Source organism: Stenella coeruleoalba (genome assembly GCF_951394435.1).
Source record: "Stenella coeruleoalba genome assembly, chromosome: 10".
NCBI lineage: Eukaryota > Metazoa > Chordata > Mammalia > Artiodactyla > Delphinidae > Stenella > Stenella coeruleoalba.
Genome location: NC_137156.1, coordinates 51221790 through 51248482, shown reverse-complemented (window position 1 = coordinate 51248482; position 26693 = coordinate 51221790). Strand labels below are relative to the sequence as shown.

Below are 26693 nucleotides of genomic sequence, written 5' to 3'. Positions count from 1 at the left end.
ACGGCACAGTGAGCCCTCCCATTTGTATTTAGCCACCTGCTACTGTGATTCTGCATCACAACAGGAACAACGCGCCTAATGTGTGATATTATCCGATGATGGAGGGATGTGGTTAGCTTTGATTACAAACTGTGGACTCGGTATGCTCCCCCTACCTCTGTGAAGGCACGTGGAGAAGAAAGAAGCTGCTCGAGGCACGAGTTAAAGCAACACAAACCCCTCCCAAACTCTTGCAATGCCACACATAGGAGGTCTGAGTGGCCTGCTGCACACTGTGGTCAAGTCTCCACCACAGACCTCAGTGCTGGAACACACCAGAGGGCCGGACGGGCCTGGCTTCACATCTCAGCGTGAGCAAAAGTCCGCATCGGATATAAACCCCCAAATAATACCAGCAGCTAACAGATGGGGCGCTGTCGTAAGCACGGCATGTAACAATCTAGCCGCACCCCACCCACCCCCCGTTTTAGTTCCATTTTACAGACTAGGAGAGGTCAGGTAACTGGCCCAATGTGGCAAAGCGAACAAGTGGTAGAATGGGCCTTAAAATTCCAGAAACCCACCACAGACCCATCTTAACCATTACACTGGACTGTTTATTTCGTACCTAAAACAAGCAGAAATCATCTCCTTGCCTGGCACTCTGCAAATGAAGCATCTTTACTGCACTTGGAAACCATTTATGAAATGAATAAAACTGAGTGGTGTTTTGGATTCTTCAGGGCTTAATGAGCGATGCTACCCACATCATGATTTTGCAAAGTGGACATGTCATCTGCAAGTGAACAGGGAGCCGTTAGCTTGGGGTCCCCACCCCCATCCTGGGCTCACTTTGGTCCAGGAGCCTGACAGGGCTTGTTTGAGTGACAGCTGTCACCAGGACATCAATAAGGACCCAGACAAATGCCCTCTCTTCTAACCGGAATCATAGGGCTTGGTGAGCTCAGGGGGAGAAAATGACTTCCTCAGAATTCTACACATCTTTCACCAAGCAGGAATCATCAGACAGGACAGGAGACCTGACTTTCGGAGAGCAGACGGAAGAGCGGACCCCGGCCTCATTCTAATTGATCTACTTTAGGGAAGCAGGGAGCCACCGGGCATAGCACAAGGCCCCACTGGGGGGTTTTGGGGGAAAAGATAGGTACCTGGTTCAAAAAGAAAGACAGCAAGGTCTCTTTAATTCCTTTGTTTTGGAACATTGGTTTCAAACTCATGAAAGCTGGCAACGCCCTTCTGTGATTCACATCTTCTGCTGAAGCTTGGTACACATGGCAGGTAAAGGAGAGCTGATTTACTCCCTTCTCCCTCAGTTCCTCAGAGCAGCCCCTGATGCCCCTCGGAATACAGACTTCAAACCCTGTACTAGAGACACAGACCTTGGTGAGAGTCTGCAGACCAAACCTGTAGCCAGCTCTGCCACTAACTAGCTGAGTAACTACAGGCAAGTCACCTAACTTCTATGTTCCTGGCTCTCTGCCATCATCACCAGGGGACAGTAATCTAATCATCTTTCTGGGCCTTAAGACAATGATCTCAACGAACCTTCAATATCTTCAATACATTCTCTGCACATTTCTCAGGTATAGAACGTAAAGGTGCTTCAACAAGGTGAACAAGACCAGAGGCATACAAGCCATCACTACACACCAACCTCTGAGAACCTGAAAGGAGTGAAGATGGGAGGACTGGTGGCTTGTGTAGAGGCCCATCCTCCCCGAAACCATCTGCCAGGCTTCAGGCTTTATGCCAGGCGTACAGACAAGCAACATGGAGCAGGAGAGAAAATCAGTGCTAAATAATACAAAGAGGTGGCATTTGTCCCCCCCCACCCTTTTTTTTTTTTTTTTTTTTTGGGTAGAATAGGCCTGGGTGCCTATAGAGGCAAAGGAACACAGTGGTATCTTGTTGTCTGAGGCTGGGCTGTCCCACCTGTCCATTCTTTGGAGGACTGAGGTCATGGCCTCGGTTAAGTAAACGGAAATCACCAAATACAGGAAGAAAGCAACCAAATTTCTAAAATGAGGATAAAAATCCCAATGATGATGGAAAAAGGGAATAAGGGAATTTACTGGGAGTCACAAAAATGTTCTGTATCTTGATTGTGGTAGTAGTTACACAGCTATATATATTAGTCACAATTCAGTGAAAATAGTATCTTCAAACGGTGGATTTTATTTTACGTAAATTATACATCAATGAATCTGACTTTTAAAAAAAATCTCAATGATATGATTTACCACGTTTAGGATTTCCATGCAGAGTTCCATGCAGAAAAATCTCTCTGGATGATCACAGACCAAGAGGAGGCTTTCTTTTCACTGTATCCAGTTTGTCGAATTTGAATTTTTTAATATGTACATATGTTATCTGTTTAGAAAGACAGAGACAGAGAGAGTGCAAGAAAGAAGGACATAAAAAGAGAAGGAAGGGGGAAAAACCCTCACAGAAGTTGTATTTTATACACAGCCCATTATGAATCCTAGCTATGCCACCACCAGTCATGGGATCCTGGACAAGGTGTTACAGTTCTCTGAGCTTGGTTTTCTCATCTATAAGATGGGGATACTAGCAGTGCCTATCTCATGGGGTGGCTATGAGATTAACTGAGGCCAGGCCATCACAGGGGCTTAGCAACAAACACGCAACTACATTCCCTCTGAATGTCAGCTATCATTCATAGTAACACTGAAAATAAAGATCTACTTTAAAGAGTAAATCTTGTGGCTCAACTTTTTTTCCCTCACATATTTAAGAAAAATGTAAGATGTAAGTAATCATTATCCATTGTTTGTAGATCAGAAAGCAACAGGAACAGAGTGCTATCCTAATAAAAATACTACACAGAACACTCCAGAGAGCTTTTGTGTTCCCCATCTTATTTGACTTGGAGTAGAAAAATAAAAATTGCTTCAAGAGTTTTCCCACCTTATAAACCTCATCAAGGAGGTGAAAGACTGAGAACTATGCTGAGAACTGAGAACTATATGCTGAGAACTATAAAACATTAATAAATGAAACTGAAGATGATTCAAAGAAATGGAAAGATATGTGCTCGCTTCGGCAGCACATATACTAAAATTGGGACAATACAGAAATGGAAAGATAACCCATGCTCTTGGATTGGAAAAATTAATATTGTTAAAATGGCAATACTACTCAAAGCAATCTACATATTTAATGTAATCCCTATCAAATTACCCATGACATTTTTCACAGAACTAAAACAAATAATCCTAAAATCCATATGGAACCATAAAAGACCCAAAATTGCCAAAGCAATCCTGAAGAAAAAGAACAAAGCAGGAGGCATAACCCTCCCAGACTTCAGACAATGCTACAAAGCTACAATAATAAAAACAGCATGGTATTGGCACAAAAAGAGACACACAGATCAATGGAACAGAATAGAGAGCCTAGGAAAAAAACCCCACACACCTACAGTCAATTAATCTTTGACAAAGAAGGCCAGAATATAAAACGGGAAAAAGTCTCTTCAGCAAGTGGTGCTGAGAAAGTTAGACAGTTGCATGTAAATCAATGAAGTTAGAACACACACTCTCACCATACACAAAAATAAAATCAAAATGGTTTAAAGGCTGAAACATAAGACATGACACCATAAAACTAGAAGAGATCGTAGGCAAAAAATTCTTTGACATAAATTGTACCAGTGTTTTCTTAGGTCAGTCTCCCAAGGCAATAGAAATAAAAACAAAAATAAACAAATGGGACCTAATCAAACTTACAAGCTTTTGCACAGCAAAGGAAACCATAAACAAAACGAAAAGACAACCTACAGAATGGAAGAAAATATTTGCAAATGATGCGACTGACAAGGGCTTAATTTCCAAAATATACAAACAGCTCATACAACTCAACAACAAAAAAAACAACCCAATCGAAAAATGGGCAGAAGACCTAAATAGACATTTCTCCAAAGAAGACATACAGATGGCCAACAGGCACACAAAAAGATGCTCAACACTGCTAATTATTAGAGAACTGCAAGTCAAAACTACAATGAGGTACTACTACCTCACACCAGTCAGAATGCCCATCATTAAAAAGTCTACAAATAATAAATGCTGGAGAGAGTGTGGAGAAAAGGGAACCCTCCCACACCGTTGGTGGGAATGTAAATTGGTGCAGTGTAGAAAACAGTATGGAGCTTCCTCAGAAAACTAAAAATAGAATTACCATGTGATATAGCAATGCCACTCCTGGGCATATATCCAGATAAAACTATAATTCAAAAAAGAAACATGCACCCTTATGTTCACAGCAGCACTATTCACAATAGCCAAGACATGGAAACAACCTAAATGTCCATCAACAGATGAATGGATAAAGAAGGTGTGGTACGCATATACAAAGGAATACTACTCAGCCAGAAAAAAGAATGAAATAACGCCATTTGCAGCAACATGGAATCAACCAGAGATTATCATACTAAGTGAAGTAAGTCAGAAAAAGAAAGATAAATACCATATGATATCACTTATATGTGGAATCTAAAATATGACACAAATGAACCTATCTATGAAACAGAAACAGAATCACAGACATAGAGAACAGACTGGTGGTTGCCAAGAGGGAGGGAGTTGGGGGAGGGATCGACTGGGAGGTTGGAATTAGCAGATGTAAGCTTTTATATATAGAATGCATAAACAACAAAGTCCTACTATATAGCACAGAGAACTATATTCAATATCCTATGAGACCCAACAATCTCACTACTGGGCATATACCCAGAGGAAACTATAACTCAAAAAGACATTTGCACTCCAATGTTCATTGCAGCACTATTTATAATAGCCAGGTCATAGAAGCAACCTAAATGCCCATCAACAGATGAATGGATAAAGAAGATGTGGTAGATATATACAATGGAATATTAGCCATAAAAAGGAATGAAATTGGGTCACTTGTAGAGATGTGGATGGACCTATGGACTGTCATACAGAGTGAAGTAAGTCAGAAAGAGAAAAACAAATATCGTATATTAACACACATATGTGGAATCTAGAAAAATGGTACAGATGAACCTGTTTGCAAGGCAGAAATAGAGACACAGAAGTAGAGAACAAACATATGGACACCAAGGGGGGAAAGTGGGGGTGGGATGAATTGGAAGATTGGGATTGACATATATTGACATATATATACTAACTAATATGTATAAAATAGATAACTGATGAGAACCTGCTGTATAGCACAGGGAACTCCACTTCGCTGTACAGTAGAAACTAACACAACATTGTAAAAGAACTATACCCCAATTTTTAAAAAATCCCATGATAAACCACAATGGAAAAGAATATATTAAAAAATGTGTGTGTATATATATATATATATACACACACACACACACACACATATGTACATAACTGAGTCACTTTGTTGTACATCAGTAATTAACACAACATTGTAAGTCAATTATACTTCAATTAAAAAAAAAGTTTTCATTCCTTAATATAAAGAAGAGATGGTGGCAATAAGAGAAATGGACCCCAAAGTGTTCTTCCTAATACCTGATGTTGTAGGGGATGAAAATATCCCCCTACAACAAATAGAGAGAAGAGAGATGGTTATTTTTAAGCATACTCCCTGGAGCATTTTAGAAGACTCTGAAATCACTCAAATATCTGAGTCATCAGCTGTGCTGGATTTCTTGGGTTGTACAATGAGAAACCACCTTTATGCTGATTATCTCACCTCATAAAGAAACAAACAGTCTGATAATGAATAAGAGGGAAAACATGAATGTGGGCCCATGATTATCACATGAGTTGAAAATACGCTGAAAACTGAAGTCATAAATACCTTAAGAGCTTATAGTAATATACATATATATAAAATATATCCAACTTGCAAGCCATTTATCAACTTTTGTCCCCTTTGAATGAAATAAATTCTTCCATTGTGGATAAGCCAGTATGCAAAAGGAGAGAAAAGTTTCATAGATGGTAATAAACATGTCTGGATATTCCACTATTAAGGATTAATTCCTTTGGCTTAGCCTGGCCCTTGTTTTTAAAGGTGAAGTACTTGGGGAAGGTTAACACGGTAAACCAGGATATCAAGGTTACCATGTTTTAGTGTGATTTAATCTAGTTACAATGTCCCTCCTAACTCAAATTACATAAGGAAAATGAGAGACATGGAGTGCCTGTAGGACGAAAAAACGAGAGGGGAGTGATTTTGGAAAGTGTTGCGCTGACAAGATGTACATGCCTGCCTTTGTACACTGAGAAATTGGCACAGGTGGGGTGTAGAACAGGAAGGGAGGGAAACTGGCTGAAGGACACACGGAGAGCAAGAGGTGGGTCTGCAATGCCCATGAGCACCATACACAAAGCATGAGACTCATCACTTTCCATATTTGGGACACACACAGTAGCAGGGATAGTGTGTCGACCCAGCACTTGTGTTCCAAAAGGAGTTTTTATTGAATTGGACCTATTTGGGGCTAAAATAACCTTTCCCCATGCTGAATTTATATTCCTAAAATCAAGAGAATATTATTTGCATCATCAGCCTGGAAAAATTAAAAGGCTTATAATCTCCAGTGCTGGAGAAAGTAGATGGAAATTCATATGCTTATATATCTTCTGGGGGAGGAGAACAATTTAATAGCGGCTATCCAAATTTAAAATGTGCATACCTCTGATCCAGAAATTTCATTTCTAGAAATCTATCTTGCAGAAATACTAGCACAAATGTATAAGATGTTTTTACAAAGATAGTCAATGTAGCATTAAGTAGAAAACTGGAGACACCTAAAATAAGCTACCAACTTATTTGGGAATAAGTTAAGAATGGTTAAGTCACTCATAGAAGATATGCCATATTATGCAATTCTGGACAACAATTAAAAGGTGTACAATATATCTACATATATTGTCTTGTTTAGAAGAGAAGTAAAAGTGGGTGGGTGAAAAAAAATATTGCCAGGTAATATTTATAGTATGATCAACTGTTTGCATGGAAAGATGGATGAGTGGGTGCAATGAATGGTTGGACAGATGGACAGACAGCTGTACAGATGGCTGGTGGATGGATGGACAGATGGATTGATGTTTGAGTGGATGGACAGATGGACAGGTGTTTGGATGGATGGACAGATGGACAGATACATGGATAGATGAACAGAGAGATGGATGGACAGATGGACAGATAGATGAATGGATACATAGATGGAGAGATGGATGGGCAGATGGAGAGATGGAAAAGTGGGTGGATGGATGGATGGGCAGATGGAAGATGGGAGGGAAGGTAGGAGGGAGAGAGGGAGGGAGTAGAGAAAGAGGGGAGGGAAGGAGGGATAATATTGAGTTGGGCAAAAAGTTCATTTGGCTTTATGTGGAAGATGTTACAGAACCCAAACGAACTTTTTGGCCAACACAATATGCATGATGGATAGAGACAAGTGTGCATCCAACAGGCTATCATTACTGAGGTTAATATACTTTCCCCTTTAGACAAATCCTAGGAGTATGTACACACAACAACTTGAGTTAAAGTCTCCCTCCTGAATCATACAGCCTCCTCCCAACTCTGGACCAGTCGTTCTCAAACTTGAGCTGCCTCAGAATCACCCTGGGCCCGCACCCAGAGTTTCTGGTTCCACAGTCAGGGGTGGCACCCTGGAATCTGCATTTCTAACAAGTTCTCAGGTGATGCCACTGCTGCTGTTCCAGGCACTGCGCTTTGAGAACCACTGCTCTGGGTGACACAAACTATTTCTCAGTGACAAATCATAATGTGGGCCCCGGGAGCCAGATTTGATACAGACCAGAGCCAACCCTGCTACCCCTTAAGCCCCTCTTTCCAACAGGTGAAGGGGGCCTGATCCCCAGTGTGAGCCCACCATCCAGCACCAGCCAGGAAGGGATGTGCCCTGAGCCTGCAGACCATCCCGAGAAGAACACTCACCTTCGGAGAAGATGATGTGGTCGTTGCACTCTTCGGAGCTGCAGGAACACATGAAGAAAGTCTCTCCAGACCCCTTTTTTTCCTTCATAATACACTCTGAAGAAGCAGCGTCGTCAAGGACAAATCCATGGTAGGCGATCTTGGGGTCATGGCAGACCGTCTCCAGTGTGATGTTCTCATCATTCTTTCTCCTGGGGTACAGAGAAGGAGGGGGTGAGTGTGGTCCCACAGGGAAGCAGTCTCGGCTGTATCTCCATCAGGACATTGTTTCCGACAGCAGCGCTGCCTCCTGTCCTCCATCACTTACAGGTTGTCCCGTCATGTCCTGTGCTTTTCCATGCACTTCAGTCTTTCCTTTGCTTATCTCAGAACCCACTTAGGATCATAACGTGAGGGCTTTCCTTGGAGACAAACCTGTCAGAGAACTTTACACATTATGCCTTAATTAAATCATTAAAGGGAGGGCGTGGGGGAACAGGAGATCGCTAGGTCCTTGGGGTGACTCCAAACCTTCCATCCTGATCGCACTGTGAGGCTAGCATTGCATCTCTAGTTTGCTGGACAGAATCTAGCTAAATATTACTCAGTCATAAAAAGAACGAAATTTTGCCATTTGCAGCAACATGGATGGACTTGGGGGGCATTACGCTAAGTTAAATACGTCAGACAGAGAAAGACAAATACTATACGACATCACTTATATGTGGGATCTAAAAAGTACAACTAGTGAATGTAACGAAACAGAAACAGACTCACAGATACAGAGAACAAACTAGTGGTTACCGGTGGGGAGGTGGGGAGAGTGGGAGGGTATAAGACAGGCTCAAGGATGGGAATATAGCCAATATTTTGTAATAACTGCAAATGGAGCATAATCTTTAAAGACTGTATAAAAAATTAAAAAGTAATAAATTTTGAAAAAAAAACTAAAAAAAACCCAAAACTCCTACCTATCCTTAACCCCCAAGCTACTGGAAAGTCTTGGCAAAAACAGTGGCCATGAAACAAAAGCACCTCCCTCCCTGCCCCCATAGTTGTGTGCCCACCTGTGTAGGTGGGGGTTTGTGTTTGGTTTTGGTAACAAAATGAAGCCGTGCTGAGTCCTCCGGGATCCCAGGGAAAAGCATGGCGTCCCTGCCTTGTGAAGCCTCCAGAGGCCCCGGGATGGGACAAGGAAGAAACTGTGAGCCACGAAGGAAAGCTGCTCTGCAGCCCTGGGGCAGCTCTTTCAGAGCCCCGACTTCCACCCCCCGCTGCCTATAGAGCTAGAATCAGAGGGAGGAAACTCAACCACAGCACTTGAGGCTCCATAAGGTCCTCAACTGCTTCCTCCACTCAGTGCTGTAACGGTGTCTCCTGGACAGGCAGGGCCCACTGTGTAAAACATCTGTGGGTACACTGGAGCACAGAAAAGGAGGATACAGTGAAATAAATACAGACTTCTTTGTCCTGCTACTGAAGAGGTTGTCAATATCTGCGACAAAAGAACCACAGTTATGAAATTAATTTTGGTTCTAAAATATGTCTATCCTTGAAAAGGACTTCAGCATTTCACATGGTAAGAGTGCACAACTGGCATTGGTTCAATAAATGAATGAGGGCTTCCCTGGTGGCTCAGTGGTTGAGAGTCCGCCTGCCGATGCAGGGGACATGGGTTCGTGCCCCGGTCTGGGAAGATCCCACATGCCGCGGAGCCGCTAGGCCCATGAGCCATGGCCGCTGAGCCTGCACGTCCGGAGCCTGTGCTCCGCAACGGGAGAGCCCACAACAGTGAGAGGCCCGCGTACCACAAAAAATAAATAAATTAAAAATAAATAAATAAATGAATGAATCAGCGAGTGAATGAAAAGAACACTAAAACTGATCATGGGAGAGTACCACCACAGAGAGCAGAGTCTTTTATTCCCCCACTGGGCTATTCCTAAGATAGCCTAGTGTCCGAGTGTGCGTGCCCTGGACGCAGACTCTGAGGCTGTGAGAACTCTGGATCTCTGTGCAGGAGCTCTAGGGAGATTCCCCTGCAGGGGCCAAAGGCAGCAATGCTGCACAGAGCAGGGAGGGGGGTCGCGATGAGGCCTCTGCTGACCTCTGGGCAGCTGGGGGCTGGGATGGCCCATCAGAGCTGTCCCAAGCTGAGGCAAAGTGGTCAGGCGTTTGGGCCACTGCACCAACCAGTCCTGGGATGCTGGCTGCTGGTACAGAGAGGCTGAACCTGCTGGACTCCAATGAAGCAGCTCGGGGAGCAGACGAGAGGAGCACCCCTGGAGGGCTTGAGGTGATCCCTCAGCCCAGGTTGAGCACCTCAGTGCTGCATGGGTGGGGGTGCAGGACAGCATCCCTGGCACCTCCCTCTCTCCACATCCAAATGTGTCTTTGCCCAGAAAGGTAAAAATAACGTTCAGTGTATTTAATCTTTAGGGCTGAGACACAGAGGGCACAGAGAGGCTTCCCCACATGCCCGCATCTTCTGAGACAGCAAAGCTTCAATGCCAGGGATGTGTGATTCACACTCCACCCCTTGGACTTGTACTGGGGTAGGGAAACTACCTTTAATGAAAAGAGCCTGTTTGGGTGCAGAAGTATGTTCTCACCTCCAGTGGATGTTTAAGTAAAGACAGTCAGCAGAAAACAGGAATGAAGAGGAGCCTGGGGTCAGCTGGTCTGGGGTCTGAGGCTTCCTGCCCCAAACCTGACAAGTGGTCCTCCATCCTCTCGAACTTGGTCTGACCCTTCCAGAGAAGGAAGCCTGGCCCACTGGCAGGAAACCACGACTGAGAAAATGTTTCAACTGATCCTGAGTACAAGTCTGTCTGTCCCCTTGTAAATGCTGTGGGTCTCCTGTCCTGCAGAGTTCTGCACGACAAGTTGACTATATTTTCCACTTGAGAGCCCTTCAGATCTCAACAGAGCCCACGTCCTCTTTACTGGACCAGCCATGGCTAACTGCCCCCACCAGCCCTCAGATGGCACGCTTCTGAACCTCTGATCACACTCGTGCCTCTGCTCTGAACACCATCTCTGTCAAAATCCCTTTTTCAAAACCACCACTCAGAGCTGGACACAAGTGCAGCTGGCAGGTATGGCAAGCTGCCGTGACAGATCTTTGCTGTTAACATTCCTTTAGTTCTTAAGAACCTAATTCATGTCCTGGTACGTAGGGAAATGTGCCAGGGTTTCAGATTTATCATCAAGGCTGAGTATACACGGTCCAGAGAAAGTCTCAAAAGGCTCCTTCCAAAAGGAGCGGGCAAGATATCTGGGTTTACATGCTCATTTGCAAATGGCCAGGAGACACAGAGGTTACTTTAAAAAAATAGCTGATAAATTGAAACCATCAGAATAAGGCTTCAAAATGTTATATTTCATTAATGAATGTGTAGTTTTTTATAAAATAAGGACTCTCTTAATGATCTCTATTTTTCTTTAATCTCTGGCTTATACTCCCAATTCATAACTATGAGTTAATCAAATGATTCCTGAGCACCCACTGTGTGTGTGTGTGTGTGCGTGTGTGTGTGTGTGTGCGCGCACACGGGCGCACGCATGCATGCCTGGCAAGACGGGAGGATGAGGGAGGGAAGGAGGGAGGGAGGGAGGGAGGGGAAAAGGGAGGGGGGAGGGGAGGGGAGGGACGGGTGGACAGAGCGAGGGAGAGAAGGAGATCTGCTCCAAGAGGAAGATGTGGTCCTGCTCCCAGAGGAAGACGCAGGGTTTGGCCCAGCAGTGGTGTGAGGCACTGGCCAAGGCTTCTGACTAAGGAATAGGTTGTCTCCTGATGCCAAGTCACTTCCCCCATTTTTGACAAGTGCGTCCCTCTTGCAACAGCCCACCTTTCATCTCCACGAAACAGGACTGAGTTTGTGTCAGAAGAACAAAGCTCCTGGCGTCACTACGGGGATCCCAAGGGGTCTCAATTAAATGACTAGTAAGTGGCAAATCCCTCTCCTCGACACAAGGAATGGTTTCCGGACTTATAAATAGTAAAGGTGCGTGTGTGTATTTGAAAATGTATAGAGTGTCTCTAGAAATTACACTGAACGACTGAAAAAGAGATGGTCTAAAGGGAAGGGAACGGGACAGATGTCGAAGTTTCGGGCATGGAGACACATGACTACATACCACGAACGCACACTGCTTATGAAAGGGGAAAGAGAGGTGTTACAGGGCAACCTTACCAGACAGCCACGCAGACCTCTTGCGGCTTCTCACAGATGGCCGTGATGCTGCAGTTGCTCCAGCAGGACTTCTGGCTGTCACAGGTGGACAATCTCACATCACAGAATTTACACAACTGCGGCAACTTGACGGCACCATTGTCGTCAGTGACCATCATGTCACTGTTAACTGGGAGGGAAAAGAGATGCATTACATGATTAACCAACGTAATCAGCTGCCAGTGGATTCCTGATACGATGCAATTTCAAATGGACCTGGTGTCAGAAGAATGAATGCGGAGAAAGGCCACATAAGGCCTCCACATCAGATGAGAATTTGGTAATGAAAGCCAGGGCAGCGTGGAGATGGTTGGGATGGAGGAGGTTTGGTAACTTCTTGCCTTTGTCAGTGAGCGTCATAAGGCACTCTTTCTACAAAACCCTCCTCATTCAATCCAGAGACAGAGCTTGCGTCGCCCCACTGCATGGTGCGGGGTGCTGGTGAGCGTACCCTTAAGGAAATTATAGTTTAGCTGGTGGATGGACACGAAAACAGACCAGGGCAGGGCAACCCAAAATAAAGAGAGGCACGGAAGACGTGGGAGCCAGACGAGAGTCCCCACCTCATGGGCAGAGAGGGGTCCCGAGGAGCAGAGCTGTGACGTGGGGAAAGGGGGTCGGCCAGCTCGGAGGAGACCCTGGGGGTGAGGTGGGACTTTGCCATCGCTTTCCTGACCTACACCCGGCAGAGCTATCCGGGCCTTCTTTGCAAGAGCCTGGCTCTGCCTGCTTCCTGTTGCCTTGAGCCAAGTCAGTTGATAAAGTGTGTCTCCTAGACACACACTCACAGGTGAGGCCTGGAGTCCCACCGGTGAATGCCAGCAACCTCTCTGACCTCATCCCTCCCACCGCCACCAGCCGCCCTCTTATTCTTCACTCGCTACCTTTTAAGACACACGGGCCTTTCCTGGAAGAAGCCAAGCTCCCGCCTTCCTCAGGCCCTTCCCTTGCTGTGCCCTTTGCCTGCCTTCTTGTCACCTTCCTGATCTCTGGTTAAATGTCACCTCTTCATCCTAAAGCAGCCCACAAGGAACCAACATAGGGTTTTGTTTGATCTTCTGCACAGTCTCCATCACTCACTGGCTTCTGCCCCATCCACCAAAATGCAAGCTCCATGAGGCCTTCTCTGTCTTGTTTCCACACTGCTTCTCCAGGGCCAAGAAGAGGGGCTGTCACATAGAAGACATCCGAACAAGCGTACTGAATCAATGGTGACTAGCTAATAAACGGAGGAATGAACACAAGAAGTTCACATCTGGCCTTGGTGCCAGGTGGGAAGGGACAGAGAGCTTCCTCCCTCCCCTTGGGGGAGTGTGATGATACCCCCAATATTCACTCACATTCACCAGTAACACACTGAAGACAAACTGTCCTTGGCAACACATATCTGCATGCTGAGAGGTGCCAAAAAGGTATAACACCCCTTCCCTCTTTTTTCCCTCAATGAGACCCTTTTCCATTGGGAATGGTGGTAACTAAAGGCATGACTTTGGAGAGTGAGACCAGGCTATTGTCAACAAACGTGAACTCAAAGACACTTCTTTGCTAGACTAGGAAAGATTAAGCACTCAGACAGCAGGGGGCACTAGACCAGACTCCATCAGGAAGCGGGAGGGTGCTTCTCCCAGGGTCACCATTGGAAAGGCCTGAGCAAATCCTCCTCGTCCTCTCCTGTGTTAAGGACACTCCAGCCTAAGTCCCAATGCACAGCTTCCAAGACCTCCCATGGCCGCTCCCTGCCCGTGAAATCTAGTTTCTGTCACCGACACTTTGCCACGCAGACGTCTTTGTTGCTTGGGCACAGCACCTGTTTCCTGGGTCTCTAAAAATATAAACCTATATAAATTTAAGATTTGCTTTCTTGTGGTACATTAAATATAGAAGCAAAAAAATAAACCCATTCATCCCTCTCAGGCCTCAAGTTCATTTCAGGAAGTGTATTTTTAGGTGACAATCTATTTTGAAATTCTCAATGTCTCCCAAACCAAGAGCTCTAACTAAGCTTAGCTAAAAATACAGGCCACGATGCTCTCTGAATCTTGTGTTCCATTTGGGACTAAGACAACAATGAATATATATATATTTTCTACAATGGTTAGATTTGGATCCATTTGTGAAACAGCTAATTTAACACTTCAGGCTTCCCTACAAGACACAGGCAAGGCAAAACAAACAAACAAAAAGCTAGGCCATGTTCTGTTTATTTGATTTTTTTAATAGTTTCAGACAAGCATCTCTTTGCTGGTTAGAAAGTTGCTGTTTTTAAATATAAAATCAAGCCTCCAAGACTTGGAATTCAGCCTTCCAGCATTTTAGGATTTTAGCCTCTATTAGTGGTTATCAACTTTGGGGCCATGTTGGAATCCATCGCTTAGAGCGCTTAAAAAACTCATGAAGCAGCCCCCCCCCCCCCCGGACATGCTGATTTACTTATTCTGGAGAGTGGCCTGGGCACCAGGTCTTTTAGAAGCTGCTCAGACAATTCTCGATTCTCGCGTGCAACCGAGGCTGAGACCCTGACCTGGAATTAGTTGGAAACGACATAACTGGCACAAAACAAATCAGCACAAAAATACCCTCCCTGCCCCCAAGACACAAACACATATATAATGTATGTGACAGTGGTGGGGTAGCCCCTCAATAAAGCTGGAAGATGTTTCCTTGTGGAAAACACACACCTAAAGCCACGTGATTAGCACTTTGACACACTGCTGATGGAAAGGAGTCCTTCCCTGGGCTGGCAGATCCTTTTCTAACAGAAGCTAAGAAGTGTGACAAAAGTGGCAGAGTCAGGAGTGATGGGAGAGAAAAAAGCCAGATGTGACTGGGAGCTGCAGTGGCAACCACAGATGTGTGGACAAGTATAAGTGCTTTAGATCTGATGCCTGCAAAACACAAATCCACAGGGAAGAGACAAAAAAAGGGTCATCAAACAAAAGAAAGAAGAAAGAGGGGCCAGTAGGCTGCAGGGCTCAGGGGGCTGGGAGACAAGCAGATGCACAGCCCTGCTGCCAGATGGAGAGGCCAAAAAAGAGAAATCTCACGGCTGAATTCTGGGGAAAAGGCAAAAGGACAACTTGACGCACACTTGGAGGCACAGGCATGTGGAGGGAGGGGGAGGTATGCAACAGAACGTGTCCATATTAAGCACCTACTACGTGCTAGTCAAGGTGCTAAGTTATCACATAGAGCCTCCTGAGTACCAAAGAGGGGGCCCCATTTTTCCCTTTGTTACGGTAAAAGCTACCACTGCTAAGGTGAGCAGACTTTTTAGCTTGACCAGCTTTTTTTTTTTAATTGGAAAAGTTCGAAAGCCTTGACACAGGGCAGTCACTGCCATGCCCCCACCCCCACCAGGCACTCCATACTAGCGGACCCAGGAGGCTCCTGATCCGGATGATTCCACCAGCAAATAGAGTCCAGGCTCCACTTAAGGCCAGTGTTGTCCTTTGTGAACAGGTGCAGTGGTGGGATAGAGAGCATGGCTCCCTTCCCGTTTACTGGGGGTCAGCTAATCTTGATAAAGGCTTTAAGTGCTCACTTTGGGGTGAGGGCACAGCGAGAAATGCATACAAGCTTTTGCTCATGGTTTCAGAGGCTGGTCCACAGATTCCTTGAAAGCCCAGAGCCCCAGGTGAAGAATCTGAGGCCCACCCTGGAGTCCTCGCAGGTCACTGAGAACATGCTGGATAGTTCAAGGCTAGTCAGAGTGGGGGGCAGAGCCAGTGGGGCAGAACGTGGGAGGGATGGTGATTCACTCCACTTACAACTGCCTCTTGTGCATTCCAGTCCACAGAAAAAGCTACTGTCCTAGCAAACAACATCGTATGCTTAATATATAATTTTTGTGAAGCCAAAGAATGAAGAGTTAATGCATGCACCTAAGTAGCCAGGGACAAAGATATTTCTGTAAACAACAGCATAGCAAACACCACCTAATGAACCCTATAGCCAACCCCAAACAACTTCAAAATTCCTTCCAACACAGGTTGGAAAATTACTCTCTTAAGTGTCTTCAGTTAAGATGATCTCATATTAAGGTGTATTTTCCTGCCTAGGGACGCTCTGTGAGCAACTGACCATCCTCAGTGAATTTTCTACCTGTAACAGGCAAATGAGCTCTTCGTAACGTTCTCCAGAACGAGAAGATCTCTTACCTGGAAAGCCAGCCAGTAAAGGAAGTGAATGAGGACGGCCTCCTCCAGCATATGACAGTATCACATGGCCCATCACATGTCACTTCTCTTCAAACAGACCCATGAGTAACAGCAAGACCTTCAGTCTAGATCACACTGCCTTCCTCATTTTAGAGCACATTTTCCCCAAACTCACTACCTAGAGACAGAGGTTCCGAGTCTTGAGAATAAGAACGAAGTAAATGCTTAGCTACGTCTATTTCTGGAATAGTACTACTGTCTTTGAAGGTCATAGATGGGCAGCCTAATAAAGGTTAGATTATCCCAGATAAATATTAGGAATTTTGCATACAAATTGTTACTCCGTAACTTTGGAATGGTGTCTACCATTAGCTGAGCTATTAGGTAAAGTCTCAAAATTCCACACATAATCCCAAATACTTTGGCAGAAATGCATTCACGTATCTTTGAATTCCTGCATTTGAATTTCTACTGTTGTTTTATGGCATGTTTTGGGGGCATTTAGGAATTCATTTATTCCACAAACACCTGTGGATGTCTTGCTTTGTGCTATAAATTTCATAGCAGGATCATTAAAATTGATATAACCAAGTGCAGCATCTCAAAGAATAATCCACGGCAACTGGCAAACAAGACTCACTATGACTCAGAGCAGTGCTCCTCAGATATTAACAAGCACACAGATCCCTTGGGAATATGTTAAACCCACCGGGGTATGTGTATGGAGTGTACTGGCTCATGCAATGGTGGGGCTGGCAAGTCTGGAATTTCTAGTGCAGGCCGGCAAGCTGGAAACTCAGGCAGGAATCAGTGCTGCAGTTTCAAGGCAGAATTCCTTCTCCAGGAAACCTCAGTTCTTGCCTGTAAGACCTTCCAACTGACTGGAGGAGGCCCATTCACATTACTGAGGATAATCTACTTCCTAGAAAGCCAATGGATTGTAGCTGTCAATCATCTACCTTCACAGCAACCCTCAGATTCGTGTTTGATGAAAGAACAGGGCACTAGAGCCTCTCCAGGCACTCGCAGGTACCATCCAGGGTAGGACAGCGACTCTGTCCTCAGCTGATGCCGATGTTGCCTGTCCACAGTTTGGGCAGGAAGTTTGCGGAGAACCCAGTTTGTGGCTGCCCATGATTTCCCTTTCTCCACTCATTCTGGATCTAGCAAAATCGAATACCGATTCCTCCTCACCATTTTTCCAGGCATGGTCTCCTCTTACAGTTCTTTCCATCTGCTCTTCTCTTGCTCCTGGCCTTGTAAACGATCGTGGACCCAGAGGCTCTGATCACCATAGGGGCCACAATGGAAAGACTTGTTCTCGGCAAGAAGGTTTTTAAGTGCAGTTGGCATTTCAGAGTCAGACACAGAGGCAACCATCTGGCAGCCAGCCGCCATGGTCTGCGATGCTGGCAACAGACACCCATGGCCCCCGAGACCCGGTGGGACCAGTCTACTGGCCTGTCACACATGGCATCCCACCCAGAACAAAGCATCCAGTCAAACAACTCACAGGACCCTTCATGACTCGTCATGAAAGCCAGCCATTCCCCAGCGAGTCAAATAAATTGGCCAACTGCTAAATACAAACAAATAAAAAAAAAAAAACCCTCGTAATTAAGTCAAAGATAGTTTAGGAAGATTTCCCTTCTCTGAACTTCTATTGCATACTTGGAACTTCTAATACAAGGCGATACCTTATTAGTTTTTAAATTGTATTTTAACCCTCATCCCTTAATTATAAGTATATTGAAAGCAGGAAAGGAGGGGCTTTTCTCCAATGACAGTCCCCCAAAGTCTCTGGGAACCAGGATCAGTACTGGAGAAACCACCACTAAGGTAACTGGGAGGCCAGGGTCTGGTTTTGAGAGGCACAAGAGGACAGAAAGGCATTTGATTGGGAACAGAGCACAGACCAGGAGAGGTTGAGCAGAATGGGGGATCTAAACAATCTAGGGGCAGGATCTCTGAAGACAGCGAATTATTCAACAAACATGCATCCTCTGTTTTACAGATGGACAGAAGGTGAGGTACACGATGTCTGAGGTGTGTACGCAGGTCATAGCATGGCTTGGCCAAAGCTGGATTTAGAACAGGCAAGAAGATAGATGAGGCATAAAAAATGTCCCAGCAGGAGCACAACAGGCAAGAACAGAGTCCAATTTTGTCTATCTAATCTCATAATAGGACTATTCCCTTCTAAAAATGAACTGAAGAAACTCAATGTCTGGTTTAAAAACTTAAAAGTCAAGGGCTGGTGAATAAACCACTGAATCTGGACAGTTGTAGACCCTCTTAATAAAACTCCAGCCTAAATTCACTGTTATGTAGATAACTGTGAATGACCTGGAAAGGAGGCAGAGGTGTGTGTGTGAGTGTGAGAGTGTGTGTGTGCATTTATGCGTATAATTCCCCACCCTCTGTGACTTGTTCAACTGAGGGAACTTAGCTTTGAGGGTTTCTTTTTTTTAGCCTTTTTGGCTCATAAGTTTAACAGTTCACTATGGATGGTTTTAAGAAGAACTGTATAAACATAAATTTGTAGCAAATTAAGGAATTAAGGGATGTTTCAAAGGGATTAATTCAATACAGTACTTTAAGTGGAAAACTTGATTGTTCCTTTTTTTAAATTTTATTTATTTATTTTTATTTTTGACCGTATTGGGTCTTCATTGCTGCACACGGCTTTCTCTAGTTGCGGCGAGCGGGGGCTACTCTTCGTTGCAGTGTGCGGGCTTCTCATTGCAGCGGCTTCTCTTGTTGCAGAGCACGGGCTCTAGGCACGCGGGCTTCAGCAGTTGTGGCGTGTGGGCTCAGTAGTTGTGGCTTGCGGGCTCTTGAGTACAGGCTCAGTAGTTGTGGCACACGGGCTTAGTTGCTCTGCGGCATGTGGGATCTTCCCAGACCAGGGCTCGAACCCATGTTCCCTGCATTGGCAGGCAGATTCTTAAGCACTGCGCCACCAGGGAAGTCCCTTGATTGTGCCTTTGAACTAGGATTTTTAAATTTTGATTTACAAGGAAATGTTAAAGGAGTTATATATAGTATAAAACAAGCTGTAACTGAATGGAAAAATAATTGCTTTTTCCAGTGACAAACATAAAATAACTGAGCAGGAGTTTCACCTGCACCTTCCCTATTTAACACTCCCCGGCCCCTCTAATTCCAAATAGCTCCCAAATAGGCATGCTCTGTTTTCTTACTTATCCCTGAATTCCTTGGATCACTAAGGAATGAAATGCAGTTTGAGTTCTCAAACAAGTTGTTGAATTTGCTTTTTTTTTTTTTTTTTTTGATATATGTCCCAGAATCAGGTCACATATCAGGTAACAAAACCCAAACATTTAAAATGATTCTTGCAGATGGAAATATCTACATTGTTGCCAGAGGCAGTATTTCAGAATACAGGCACTTCTGCCCTGTTCAAAGAGTTGAAACACTTTTAGCACTCTCAGCTTTAATAGAGATCCTTCATCTTTAGCAGGGATCTCATGGATAAAACACCCTTCTGAGAGCTGGACAGAGGTGAGCAGTCTGCAACAAATACCACCACCCATACTTGCCAATTTTAGTTTATCACTGAGAAAGCTGATTTTAACAGTGCATTTACCTGGCAAATCCTAACTGTAGAGTTTCTGAAATGAGCCAAAACCCAAGAGCATGCAGGGCTGGGGCTGAGGAAAAAAGTTGAAAAAATGAAGCCGTATCATTGCACATAGGATAGTTTAGCAAGTGAAGATTAGACTGTGGTGCTAATTCATAGTCTGTCAAAACCATAACTTTCCTGCTGGGAAGGGCTTTCAAATTGGCCCTTTACATTTAGTAATAGTAACTGAGAAAACAATTCTCCCTCAGTTGATATGACTTGGATGGTGGACGGTAGCAACAAGGAAAATAACCCAGAGATGATTGAAAATAAAAGATGATTAACTAACTCTCTTAGTGACAGTCAAAACAACATTGGTAAATAGTCCGATAGAGGCAAGGTAATGAGCACAAGATTTATGGAGCACTATCGCATTCCAATCCAGCTAAAATCATTTGTTACTTACCAAAAATATTAGCCAACATACACAAACATGCATCATTTATCTGCTCTGGAAGAGCCTTCAAATTAACCCTTTATGGAAAGGTTGGACAGAATAGGGCATGGTTCTTTTTTCAAGATGCTTATGATCCTACAGGAAATAAAAAAACTTGCACAAAAATGATTTTTGGCAAAAGAACTTTGGAAAAGGTTTACCCAAAGATATGCTTTTCCATTAAGTTATTTATTTAGGAATTAAACAGTACTTTAACTCAAAATGCTGAGGCAGCTGAATGCAAAATGCCAGAACTAATACAAAATCCGATAAGAAGGGATTTTTTAAAAGGTAGCAACTGTTTGAGAATCAGAAAAATAGGCATCTGGGTTGAGCCGTTTGCTTCAACCGAGCAAGGAATTTGGTCGGAATATCAATCTCCTGTGAGATCCAGCTTTTACATTTCTAAATTTCTGTGGTGGTTTTTCCCTACCTCTCTTCCAAAATGGGCTGCAGTGTCCTGATGCAGGCCCGGTGCCGGAAAGGTTTTTCAATTACAGTTTTATGAAGTATGTGAAAATATCAGTCAAAGCAGATGATTCCCATATTTGTGATCTGGAAAAGGGCTGAAACACTACTGCACTTGGGAGAGATACTCCTTCAGATGGTGAGTCTCAGAGGCTTGGTTTCTGGCAACGAAGCAGCCTGGGGCTGGACCAGGCTGGGAGATGCTGCAGCCCAGCCAGGATCGCTATGCGGGGATTGTGGGCGCGGACAGCCCCCAGAGGTATTGTTTGGCTTAACTTCTCTTCTTTTTCAAATGTGAACCAAGTTTGAAAATGAGGCGATGTCACATGAAAAGCTGGATTTCCAACTCCACTTAAGAAAATAAAAAGACTGGGCAACAGTAGGCAACATCATCCCATGACAACCATATATGGCGGGGAGGGGTGGTGCCCCCTCCTTAAGTCGGCCTCATCCCCGCCGCTCCTGTGTCTCCTACCCCCTGCCCCTTTGGCCACCTGAGCGTACCATAAATGAGTATTTAACATGTCCATTCAATTCTCTCTTCCCATATTAGAGATTTCACAGGAATGTAAAAATTCATGATTAACTCTCTAATATGGATATTTTCCAATATGCATTTTATTCTCTAATGTGGATACTCACATTTCAGTTCAAGGAAAAGGAAAATTTTCTCCTTTAGAAATCAGATCTGTGTGGGATAAATGATAATAACAACAACATGATAATTTCTATTATCACCATTTATTGGATGCAAACCAAATGCTTAGTCCAGTGCTAAGTGCTGTAATGATTAGTTCATTTACTCATCACAAAGGCCATGTAATTTTGTCATCATCATTTTATAGATGATTAAGGGTCAAAGAGGTGAAATAACTTATGGAACGTCAATGAGAGACAGCCAAGGAGAGACAAAGCCACAGGTCATATGTAAGCCCTCATCCCTCCTGATATGAACAAGAAAATAGAGATTCCCCTAGAGGTTTAAGAGCAGAGCTGTACACTCATTCCAGCTGAAGGCAAAGACTGAGTGTGGCCAGCTGGAGCTGAGGGGAGCAGGTAAGGGTGGGGGAGCAGTATGTTTCTTAGAAGACAGCTTTGGTTCTCTGCAATTACTTCACTTATTTTATTTTAGGATACGTCTATAATAAGGGCAGGTTAGTAAAGTCCAAGAGTTCTCAAGTCAAAGACTTGAGTGTGAGTTCAGGTTTGGGGGCCAGCCACTTAACTTCTTGGAACCTCCGTTTCTTGATCTATGAAATGGTACTTTTTAGGGTCAAGACAAAGAGAAAACATGCTTGACGTACATGTGAAAACTGTCTAGACGGTAAAAAGTGCCACACAAGCACTCCCTGGAGAGAAAAGGAACAGGGCAGGCAATGCTCTCTCTCCCAAAAGAAAATTACAGGGAAGGCATGACAATGACAAGACAATTAAGAGTCTGGTAAATCTATTCCCACTTATCAATAGAATGCAGCAGTTTGATGACTTCTAAGAAATCTTTCAGGACATTTGAGTAAACAGACAAACTGAAATATAATAACTTTTGTTACTGCGATGATCCAGAGCTTTCAAAGAGATAGAATGAAGTCAGTCATTGTTACTGTAAAGTTCCCAGGAGTGCTTAGGGTCTTTAAACAACCCTTCTAGAACCAAATAACCTGGTTTTACAATATTGTTCATAACCAGCTTAGGTCTCACAAATAGGCAGTAAGTTGAAGATCAAGTTCAGTTCTCCAATCCTCTGCTGACCCTTGCACAACATGCAACAGGCCAGAGCTGATCTGCTTTGGCTTTGCGACACCTAGTGTGTTACCTGACAACGTGCTGATAAAATTAGTGAGTTTTGACACTCAGAGACGGGGAGGCAAGGAGGCGCCTTAAGACTCTGGAATTCTAACATGTTGAAATAAGCTTATGATTGGCTTTCTTTGAGAAAGAAAGGAAACAAAACCCAGACACTTAGATTCACAGCTGACCAGAAAACTGGAGGACACTGGCAGCAACTTTACTAGATTTTTAAGTGTCTAGTTAAGAAGGAATGCCATTCAGATGTATGGAAAGCAACAGTCCTTAATCTCTTCTCCTTGAGGCCATTTAGTCTCCTAAAAATTAATGAGGGGCTACTGCTCTCCGAGTCATACTGGAGAACTGTCCAGGCTGGGAGTGGAGAAAGCTCCAGATGACAGTCAGCTGGCTCCAGGCTCCAGGGCATTCAGCCCCTCCTCTGCCAGTCAAATACTGGGTCAAACACGATGATTTTTAAGGTCCTTTTCATTTTGGAAAGTATTCACAATTCCACCCCCAAAGTCATGAAAGCTGAGTAATTCAAACATGTCCCAGCACTGACCTGGCACCCCTACTTAAACAGCATGAGATGCCATGATTCCGTTTATATAAGAAAAATGGCTTCAAGACTATCGTTGTTTTGTTTTCTCTGCTAATGAAGAAATCAACTGTGCCACTTCTCAGCACGCTGATGAAGGACCACATCCCCGCTTCATGTGCACAGACTTAAACCTGATCAGGGCAGCTGACCCGTCTTCCAAGAACAAAACTACAGTGTCATTCGTGCATCATAAGGTTGGAGGGAAGGAAAATGCTGTCAGGTGACAGAGGATCACTTTCCATTCAGCCCCTATAGGCATCTCCTCTACCTTAACAGGGGATGTGGAGGAAATTCTGATTTAGAACAGACACTTTAACTGTAAAGTTTCAAACAACAACCTTCAGCATTAGAAACATCTATGGTTACCCTGGATCCATTCTCTGGGATCAGCTTGAATGATAACCATTAATAACAGGTATGGTTATACAAAAACAGCCTTTTGCTTGCTCAATGCCTTGATTACGTGTGACAGTTAATGAAAGATTGGTATGACTGTTCCCATTTACAGAACAGGGAAGTGTTTAAATAACTAGCTGAGGCTGGCAGCTTCATGAGGGCAGGACTGTCACCTCTCTTGTTCCGGGACAGACAGCCTCAGCCCAGGTGGGCCACATACTGGGGGGTCCATAAATGTTGGCTGAGTTAAAAGGCCAAAATTCAAAATCAAGCTCCTGCCACGATGCCATCTATTTAAGGCTGATTCTCCCCAAAATGCAAATGAAGGAAAAGAAATACAGTCAATTTTAAGGAAATGAAAGTAAAAAGCACTCCTAGTCTCAGCATTATGTTAACAGGGACCCAATTCTAGAACTTGTGTGTAGGGGGTACTTTGAATGGATTAGCGCAGCCGAACGACCCTTGACTCGCTGGCATAAGAAGAGCAAAAAGCACGCGGAGATTCGGTTTGGTTTCTAAGATAACACGGCCCACTTTTAAACCTCCCCCTACATGTTGTTCAAGCAGAGGAAGTGAAACGAAAAAGAAACAAGTTTCAAGCATTGTTAAGCCTTCAAGAAAGGACAACAAAGTGTAGGAAATCTGAAACAAAATCTGAGAATCTGCCCTTAAACTGGGCAACTTGGCTTGTTTTCTCACAGTGCAGCTGGATGAGAAAAGTGAGGTGGTCTCTGCCCTTCCTGGGCATCACGTGTGGCTGTCATGACCTGCCTGTTATTTGCAGTAAACAGTGTGAAGGGCTCTGGGGAGGTAAGTAGCTGCGATCTGTACGATGCTATATCTTCCAATGAGTGAGAAGTCAATAGCCCTCCCAGCCCTGACAGTCCCACTCAGGCTGTTGAGAAGAAAAAGCAGCATTTACATGATGATGTTTGATCGTCAATAGGCTGCAGGAGGGCCAAGATAGATCCCAGCACTCATTTTATTTTATTTCACTTTTTAAATTTATTTTAACCAAGTCTATTTGATTTACAATGTTGCATTCATTTCTGCTGTACGGCAAAGTGATTCAGTTATATATATATAAATTTTTTTAAATATTGTTTTCCATGATGGTTTACCACAGGACACTGAATATAGTTCCCTGTGCTATACAGTGGGACCTTGTTGTTTATCCATATTATATATAATAGTTTGCATCTGCTCATCCTCAACTCCCCCCCCCCCACCTTGGCAACCAAAGTCTGTTCTCTATGTCTATGAGTCTGTTTCTGTTTTGTACATAAGTTCATCTGTGCCGTATTTTAGATTCTACATATAAATGATATCATATGGTATTTGTCTTTCTCTTTCTGACTTACTTCACTTAGTATAATAATCTCTAGTTGCATCCTTGTTGCTGCAAATGGCATTATTTCATTCTGTTTATGGCTGAGTAGTATTCCACTGTATATATGTACCACATCTTCTTTATTCATCCAGCAGTCATTTTAATATGGAAAAATGAGAACCACAAAGCCCTGGAAGTGCGTCTTCTCACTTGGTACTGGAATCCAATGGGCTGCTCCCAGCTATGGGTGATGGCCACCTTTACATACCGAAATACCATTCAGTACGAGGGCTAAGGGTGGAGTACACAACTTCAACTATGACATGTTGTGAATCACCTTTGATTAGGAAGTCAAACTAATACTTTCTCGTTCTTCAGAAGACTTTTTAAGCAAGCTCTCGTGTGCAGCTAACTTTGGCATCTTTGATTTGCAGTCAAATAATCTCATTCATTAAACCTACCCAGTGCTGGAGTGAAGGCCAAGATGTGTAAAGAGCTACATAGCCCCAGAGGTAACCGAGAAAGTACCTTCTGACTCCACTTCACAGTCTCTTACCCATCTTAGTCCTATCTTTTTACCAACACCAATGGAGCTGCAGTCTGGCTCCATTTCTTGTGGAGTCCAATATAAAAACGTGTGTCTATAAATGTAAAAAGAGAGAAGTAAAGATGAGAGATGGTGGGCGTGGGGAGGTGACAAGCGGCCTCTAGTTTTAGGGCATTTGAACTTGCTGTTCCCTCCAACCAGAACGTTCTTGCCCCAGACATCTGCCTTTTTCCGACAGGGGTGTGACAACCATCACTCTCTACTCACTTGTACACACAGACTTCATGCTCCAGAATCGTGAACACTGCCTGGCACGTGGTAGTTGGTCCTCCATAAACACTTACTGTTTCCAGTTTTCTGTTTCCCTTAGCCTTCTAAAGTCAAGTTTCATATCCCTTCCTTAGGTTCCAAGAGAAACCTTCTACCCTCCTGATAAATTCCTCTCATTTGTAAAAAATTAATACGTATTTGCTGGAATAGGAATAAAAATATGCTCACAGAGGAAACAGGGGAAAAAGATGTATTGGACCCAGGCATGGAGGGTATAAATAGTCATGGCAGAGTTTAAAGAAAATGAAAACCACGAGGATTGGTTAGTCAACATTAGCTGTATAAAGAAGTCAGTTCAGAAGTCAAAGAGTGATAAACAACAAGGTCCTACTGTACAGGATGGGGAACTATATTCAACATCCTGTGATAAACCATAATGGAAAAGAATATGAAAAAATGTATATGTATAACTGAATCACTTTGCTGTACAGAAATAACACAACATTGTAAATCAACTATACTTGAATAAATTTTTTTTTTTAATTATTTTTGGCTGCATTGGGTCTCCGTTGCTGTGCGTGGGCTTTCTCTAGTTGCGGCGAGCAGGGGCTACTCTTTGTTGCAATACGTGGGCTTCTCATTGCGGTGGCTTCTCTTGTTGCAGAGCACGGGTTCTAGGTACGCGGGCTTCAGTAGCTGTGCCACGCGGGCTCAGTAGTTGTGGCGCACGGGCTCTAGAGCACAGGCTCAGTAGTTGTGGCACGTGGGTTTAGTTGCTCTGCAGCTCGTGGGATCTTCCCAGACCAGGGCTCGAACCTGTGTTCCCTACATTGGCAGGCAGATTCTTGACCATTGTGCCACAGGGAAGTCCCTTCAATAACATTTTTTAAAAAGAAGTCAAAGAG

At 44.0% G+C, this 26693-nt stretch overlaps 1 protein-coding gene across 2 annotated transcripts in view; it reads right to left on the bottom strand.

Annotated features, from left to right (window-relative positions):
* The window catches only part of TGFBR2 (transforming growth factor beta receptor 2), a 105784-nt gene that overhangs the window by 47626 nt on the left and 31465 nt on the right, over positions 1 to 26693 (bottom strand). For both annotated transcript variants that reach the window (XM_079933907.1, XM_079933908.1), the window contains 2 exons: positions 12114 to 12282; positions 7939 to 8129 (listed from right to left, as the gene is read on the bottom strand). In XM_079933907.1, coding sequence (XP_079790033.1) covers positions 7939 to 8129; positions 12114 to 12282 — 360 coding nt within the window. The remainder of the gene's footprint in view (positions 1 to 7938; positions 8130 to 12113; positions 12283 to 26693) is intronic.